The sequence below is a fragment of the Lycium ferocissimum genome, chromosome 2, assembly GCF_029784015.1.
Source record: "Lycium ferocissimum isolate CSIRO_LF1 chromosome 2, AGI_CSIRO_Lferr_CH_V1, whole genome shotgun sequence".
NCBI lineage: Eukaryota > Viridiplantae > Streptophyta > Magnoliopsida > Solanales > Solanaceae > Lycium > Lycium ferocissimum.
This window is the reverse complement of record NC_081343.1, coordinates 71,776,370-71,784,112: the sequence shown is the minus strand read 5'-3', so window position 1 is coordinate 71,784,112 and position 7,743 is coordinate 71,776,370. Positions and strand designations below refer to the sequence as shown.

General features: G+C 36.7%; 1 protein-coding gene across 6 annotated transcripts in view; it reads left to right on the top strand.

The window, feature by feature from the left end:
• The first annotated feature begins 1,514 nt into the window (after positions 1 to 1,514).
• LOC132047371 (transportin MOS14) overlaps positions 1,515 to 7,743 on the top strand; it is a 61,094-nt gene continuing 54,865 nt past the window's right edge. For 4 of the 6 annotated variants that reach the window (XM_059438418.1, XM_059438417.1, XM_059438420.1 and 1 more), the window contains exons 1-5: positions 1,515 to 1,857; positions 5,266 to 5,364; positions 5,671 to 5,892; positions 6,027 to 6,146; positions 7,562 to 7,645. In XM_059438418.1, the coding sequence (XP_059294401.1) occupies positions 1,642 to 1,857; positions 5,266 to 5,364; positions 5,671 to 5,892; positions 6,027 to 6,146; positions 7,562 to 7,645 (741 nt within the window). In that variant the 5' untranslated portion in view covers positions 1,515 to 1,641. Of the gene's footprint in view, positions 1,858 to 5,265; positions 5,365 to 5,670; positions 5,893 to 6,026; positions 6,147 to 7,561; positions 7,646 to 7,743 lie in introns of those variants that run through there. The other 2 variants (XM_059438421.1, XM_059438422.1) reach the window with 2 other exon arrangements.

Below are 7,743 nucleotides of genomic sequence, written 5' to 3'. Positions count from 1 at the left end.
TCTAGTCCGAAACCAAAATGCCCCCAAAAAAACCACTTTGAACCAAAATATCCTAACAAAAAAAAAATGTTACAAAACTACCTTTAGCGCAATAATTTATTGCGCTAAAGCAGTTCATGGAGACGGAGTCGTTAACTGCTTTAGGGCAGTATTTTACTGCGTCAGAAGCTGTTAAAAAAAAAAAAATCTATAACGTAGTAAAATACTGCGTTATAGAAACAGTACCAAAAAAAAAATTGGCCAACTTTATTTTTTGAAACACTAAATGTTTTTTTCCATACTTTGACCAGTGATTAGTCGTGTGTCAAAACTCCGAAACGTCAATATTTTATATAGAACCTGATATTTTTTTCTGTGTACAATAATGTAGGATCAATACATCAAGGATACGTAAACGTTCGGATCGTCATTTTAAGGGTTGAAAAGGTGCCCGAAGTAAGTTTTGTTTGTAAACTTTAGGTTTAAGTGTTCTATATATATAGGTTTAAGTGTTCTATATATACAACAAGTCTATGTATATAGAACACTTAAACCTAAAGTTTACAAATAAAACTTACTTCGGGCACCTTTTCAACCCCTAAAATGACGATCCGAACGTTTACGTATCTTTGATGTATTGAGCCTACATTATTGTACGCAGAAAAAAATATCAGGTTCTATATAAAATATTGACGTTTCGGAGTTTTGACACACGACTAAGCGTTGGTCAAAGTATGAAAAAAAACACACTAAGTGTTGCAAAAAATAAAGTTGGCCAATTTTTTTTTTTTGGTACTGTTTCTATAACGCAGATTTTTCTTAACGTTATAGAGTTTTTTTTTAATCGCTTCTATAACGCAAAGAAAATATCGCGCTAAAGGTAGTTTTGTAACATTTTTTTTGTTGGGGGTATTTTGGTTCAAAGTGATTTTTTTGGGGGGCATTTTGGTTCCAGACTCTATTTAATCAATCGAGAACTACAAATAATTCTGTCCATTAAAGTAAACTTACATATTTAAACTTAAACACCAACCAAAAAATCCAATCCAGAACATGTTAACAACAACAACTTAAATATTATTTACAATAAGTTCATGACGAAAACATATATAAGATATTTAAACTTATTCATAAAATTAATATATTATGTATATGTATGATTGCAAAAATTGTGTATATATATATCGTTTGGTTCGATTTTTTATTCGTTTTTTTAAACTAAAATTAAAATCAAGCCAAACTTTGTTGGTTTTTAACAATTTAAAACCAAATCAAATCAAACCCAAAAAGATTCAATTTATTTAATATGTTAGTTCGATTTAGATTGATTTTTAACCAAACCATAAACCCCCTACTCACAACCTAAACCATAATACTCCCCCTATTTCAATTTATTTTTCTTAGTTTAATTGGGCACAACATTTTAAAATATCTACTAAAATACCGTGTGATCTTAAACATGCTATATGCATATTGAAATTAAACAATAGCCAAATTAGAAAAGAGTTACTGTATTTTTTTAAAATTAGGTGGGGGTGGGGCACAGACACAGCCGAATAGCGCAATACTTTTTCCACTCGAGGGCTTGTGACCTATCGCCGTTGGTTTTTGATGATGATTGAGTCACGTCCGTTGCTTTGTTAGAGCTGGAGAGGAAGACAAATGGAACTGCAAATGAAGGTCGCGCAAGCTGTTCACGTGCTAAATCACGATAGCCAATCGTGCAACCGTGTTGCTGCTAATCAATGGCTCGTACAGTTTCAACAGACCGATGCTGCTTGGGAAGTCGCCACGTCCATCCTCACATCCAATTATCACCACCCATTTGTTTCTGACTTTGAAGTCGAATTCTTTGCTGCTCAGATTCTCAAGCGAAAGGTCCAATACACTCCCCCTTCGCTTTCTATTTTTGCATATGAAAAGACTGGAATGCTAGGGAAGTGAATTGTATGTAATTTTTGGTACAATCTCTATGCTTCATTTGTACAACCTTACCATTCTTTCTTTTTATAAGGTAATGATTTCATTAAAAAGCGGGCAAAAGAGAGGTATACCAAAAGATTGAAAAACTACAAAAAGAGATGGTTCTCTAGCAAAGAAACCAAATCTATACAAACCAGGACCTCATGGCTGCACCAAAAATAAATAATGGATAAGAAGCTACTCCTCAATTGTACAAAATTCATCTGACCATGGGTAATTAGATTGGATATTCTGATCATAGTCTATCAGATAGACATTCTATTTCTTGATACTGTGTGATGATGGAGGAAACCTAAATTCTTGGAGAAGTAGAAAAACAAAGTGTTATTGCTCTGTAGAATGCAGGACATCGAGCTATGACCTTTGTAACCTGTGAGCTTATCTGGTTAAAACAAGTTCTCCTAGAGTTAATGTGCGTTGAAGTTAAATAGATGAAGGTGGTATGTGACCATCAAGCTTCCCTATACATAGCAACGAATGCAGTTTTTTATTCTTTTTTTGATAAAGTAATACAAATGCAGTTTTTCATGGAAGGATAAACCATATGGAGGTGTATTGCCATTTATTAGGCAGATATTGAGTTCAGATACATTGCCAGAAATTTTACAAACTCAAATGGCCAACTAGCAGATGTTCTTGTCAAATCCCTTTGAGGGGCTCAAATTGAATACATTTATAACAAACTTGTGGACGCTGCAACTTTAGGGTTAGCATTGAGATTTCAACAAGATTTACATTAATTAGGGTCGATTTGATTTGATTAGGCATGGCTTGATTTGATAGATTAGATGAAAATCTTGCCTAGAGTCAGTAATTTAACAAAGTTGTACACACTCACAATTACTAGAAATTCCAAGCTCAACGATGATTCCGTTGTACAAGAACAAGGGTGATATCCAGAATTGCAATGGATATAGGGGTATCAAGTTGCTCAGCCACACTATGAAAGTTTGGGAGAGAGTGGTGGAAGCGAGGGTGAGGAGGAGTGTGTCTATTTCAGAGAACCAGTTCGGATTCATGGCGGGGGCAATCGACTACAAAAGCCATTCACCTTGTTAGGAGGTTGGTGGATAGTATAGGGAGAGGAAGAGGAAGAGGAACTTGCATATGGTGTTCATAGACCGTAGAGTAAGCTTACTACAAAGTCACAATGGAGGTTCTTCGGAGATGTTTGGAGGCTAGATATATTCCTGTAGCTTACACTAGGGTGATTTAGGATATGTATGATAGTGCTAAGACCCGGTCAGGACTGTGAGAGGTGACTCGGAATGCTTTTTAGTCATGACGGAGTTGCACCACGGATCCGCTCTTAGCCCGTTTTTATTTGCTTTAGCGACACATCTGAAGGGAGGTGCCATAGTGTATGTTATTTGTGGATGACATAGTTCTGATGGACGAGATGCGAGGCGGCGTTAACGCGAAGATGGGGGATTGGAGACAGACCTCAAAAGGTTTAAGCTGAGCAGGACTAAAATTGAAAAGTAAACGTGGAAATGATGCTTGACACCCAGGTCATCCCCTGGAGAGGAAGTTTCAAGTACCTGACCATAGGTCAGTAATCCAAGGTAATGGAGAGATTGACGAGGCTCGCATCCGGTGTTCTGTGTGATAAGAATGTACCGCCGAAACTTACAGGTAAGTTTTACTGAGTGTTGGTTAGACCGACTATGTTATATGGGGTCGAGTAATGGCCAGTGAAGAACTCCTATGTCTAGAAAATGAGAGTGTTAGAGTTGAGGATGTTGAGATGGATGTGTGGGCATACCAGGAAAGATACGATTAGAAATGTAGATATTCGGGCCAAAGTGGGAGTGGCCCATGTGGAGGATAAGACGTGGGAAGTGAGGTTAAGATGGTCCGGGCATGTGAAGATGAGATGTGCAGATGCCCCGATAAGGAGGTGTAAGAGGTTGGTCATAGCGGGCTTGAGGAGGGGTAGAAGTAGGCCTAAGAAGTATTGGGATGAGGTGATTAGGTAGGACATAACACAACTTTAGCTCACTGAGGACAACTCCCTTGATAAGAAGGTAGAAGGTTGGTAGGTAGTCGAGCGTTTTTCTTTTCCATTCCTGTTATATTAGTCTTATTCTTGTATTTTCGCATTCTCAGATTTCTATTACTACTTGTTGTTTCTTTAGCGTCGATTGTTATATTCTTAGTTTTTTAGACTATTATCTTGCTGTTGTTTATGCTTGTTGCTACGCCTTCCTTTTTCACCTTTCTTTGAGTCGAGGGTCTATCAGAAACAATTTTTCTAGCTTCTCAAGGTAGGGGTAAGGTCTGCATACACTCTACCCTCCCCAGACCCCATTTGTGGGATCATATTGGGTTATTGTTGTTGTTGTTCCAAGCTCGAGAGAATAATCGAGCTTTTATTCTCTTCAAGTTTTTGGTTGCAATTTTAAAGGAACAATTATGAAAAATAATCACAAAATAATAATAATAAAAATCTAAATTAAATAGGAGATTTGGGTAAAAAGATTATTCAATTTGTCAAAAACAAAGAAAATCTGAAAATGTAAATGAGGAGATAAGTAGGGTGGGTGTGAGGGAACCGGAACACTATGGTGGGGGAAGACTTAACCCACATTTCTAACCCTAGTTTCCAAATTTAGATTGCATAATATGAGTAGAACTGTATAGTTATCCTATGGATCTCTGACTTGCTATAAGTGATATCAGTACATTATCCATAAGCTGCTCCCATTGTTTCTTCTTTGTCATTTAGCGTTTTTCTTATTAGGGTCATTGTTATGTTGGTTGGTTAACAATAGCATCTTAATTGTCACAATTCAATAATACCTGATCATGTTACATTTTCAAAAAAAAATTCAATAATACCTGATCATTTCTCTTGATAAGGTAAATACTTTTATTAACAATTTGGGGGAAACCCTGTATACAAAGCCGTATACCCAAAAAAGAGAACCTACATCAAAATATGGTTCTCAACAAAAGAAACCCAATTTTTTTATACAAATAGGGATCTCATGGGTTCACCAAAAGGAAACTAAAAGCAACAAACTACTTTGCAACTTTACAAATTGTTGTTCGACCCCTTGAAACGCTCTCCTATCTCTCTTTCCAAATAACCCACATAATTGCTAAAGGGGCAACATTCCATGGCCTTGGACTTCTCTTCCCCATCCTGTAAGCCCAGCTATGCAGTGCCTCAGTACCGGATCATACTTTCATTAAGTTGTACTGTGCTGGATTTAGGAAAGGAAAAAGCATGTCTCTTAATTCTACTTTTGTGGTTGCTCATATCTTATTGATAGTGTGAGGATATTGTCTAACTTACAGATACAAAATGAAGGAAGCTACCTGCAAATGGGAGCAAAGGATGCTCTGCTAAATGCTCTTCTATTGGCTGCTAAGAGATTTAGTTTAGGCCCTCCACAGGTGATTCAGCATTCTGCTTGCACAAAATGTAACGTTAAAAATTTTGCTTCCTCTGTCCCAATTCATATGGCACACTTTCCTTTTTAGTCTGTCCCAAAAAGAATGTCACCTTTCTATATTTAGAAACAATTTAACTTTATGAGATGATTTACAGCCACACAAATATCTAAGGCTTGTTTTGGACCACAATTTTCAAAAGTCTTCCTTTCTTTCTTAAGCTCCATGCCTAGTCAAATGGTGCCACATAAATGGGACGGAGGGAGTATTTATTTATTTTGGCTGAGATGTTTATTTTGTTGGAAACAGCTGTTGACTCAAATTTGTCTTGCTCTCTCTGCACTCATGCTTCATGCTGTAGAGCATGGAAAACCAATTGAGAAGCTCTTTTGCAGTCTCCAAAGTTTGGAAAACCATGATGAAGGCAACGTCGCTGTCTTGGAAATGCTGACAGTCCTTCCAGAAGTTGTGGAGGATCAGAATACTGATTACAGAACTAGTTCGGCTCAGCGACGCGAGTATGGTCGAGAGGTTTATAACTTCTTTGTGATTGTTTTAGAGCTGCACTTTTTTTTTTTCTTTTGGAAAAGTTGATGCTTTAGAATGAATTGCTGCACTTTATCTAGCTTCTATATCTTACGTGTATATTTTTCTGTAAGGAGCAGCTTCTCTCGCATACTTCAGTGGTTCTTGAGTTCCTTCATCGTCAGAGTGATATGAGTTTTGACAGTAGCGTTCAACTCCAGGGCAGGCACAGGAAAATTTTGCGTTGTTTGCTAAGTTGGGTAAGTTCATCTTGACTGAATACATTAACCAGGTCTTTTGGTGGTCAATCGATATAGGACAGACTGTTTCAAAGGAAAACGTTAAAATAGGAGAAGGACTGATATAATGCTAATAATATGATGATAAACACTGACATTTGGCTCTATTAATCAATAGTTGTCATCAACTCTTTACCGGCAACTATATTCTGCAAATCTTATTTTTTCTTGAGTATTTTTTTTTTCACTTTAAAAGGTATTGGAGTCACATTTATCCGATTAGAGACATAAAAAATCTACTTATCCCCCCTTGCACTGACCAAGATTCGTGTGTAGTCTGTATAATGGTGTGGAGAAACCCAGTATTCTAGATTCCGTGCAAAAGGGAACTCTCACAACTATATAAAACCTGGTCGTCTCCCTATGTATATAGTATACCTGGTGCAGATAAATCCTGGCCTGAGCAGGGTGTTTCAGTTCACTGAACTACTGGATCACCAAGAGGGTTATCACACTCTGACCGAATCGCAGTACCGGTTTGCCGTCTTTGGTTTGATGGTCATGCTTACTCTTATGCCTGTTCTGAGTTATTTTGACCTCATAAGAAGACTTCTATTAGCTTTTGACTTAATTTTTTTTCTTCTACAATAATGGGGAAACTTCTTGGAGTTACAAAATTCTGTGGGTGTCCAATATTAGCTTTTTGTATTGGAATGTCTGAGACTGAGGCCACCCAGAGTCTTTATGGTATGAGCTAAAGGATTTTTTTGTTGATTGCTGCCCTCTGATATGCAAAGGTATTTAAGTGGACTTCTTTTTCCTTTACATAGAGGGTATCATCTTGTCTTACTTCTGTTTGTTGGCAACATAATTGTTGTTGATAATAAAATAGGAAAAGAAAGAGAATTTGGAGGAAATTACATCGAGCGGTAGTCCTGCAAAGAGTCCAGGAAATCAAAGTGAAACAATCCGTGTACCAGCAACTAACTACTGTTTGAAATGAAAAAAGAATTGACTATTCATGAAAAAAAGAAATAACTACTCTTGAAATGAAGAATTATGTACTATCGTTGCTAAGCTGTTATTAATCGAACTCTGATGGGTTTTGACCTTTAAGAATGTTTTGCATCGTGCAAGTAGGAACATAATATTTTGCAGCCCACTGAAGGCCCTAATATTTAATTTCTTATAAAGCTCAACCATCCATGATTAAAGTAAGTACATACTTCAACTATTTCACGAGTATTTACTTCTATTTGTTAACTCTGAAGTAAACTAGATTATTTACAAAATCTAACTTTTTCCTGAATGGAAAATATGCTTTATTTAATTCTTATTTGCATCTTGTCATTGAGTGGGAGTGGTGCCAGAATTAGGTACAGAGTTATTTCTTGTATTTCTCTTAAATGTCTCTGCTACCTACCTCTGTTCAATAGGTTCGAGCTGGTTGTTTCTCGGAGATTCCGCCTAGCTCTTTGGCTGGACATCCACTTCTGAGTTTCGTTTTCAATTCTTTACAGGTAATATGTATTGCTAAATATAAAAAAAAACAAAAAACCTAACATTCATTGGTAATATTCTAATGGTGTCTCAGGTTGCTTCAAGTTCAGAAGTTATT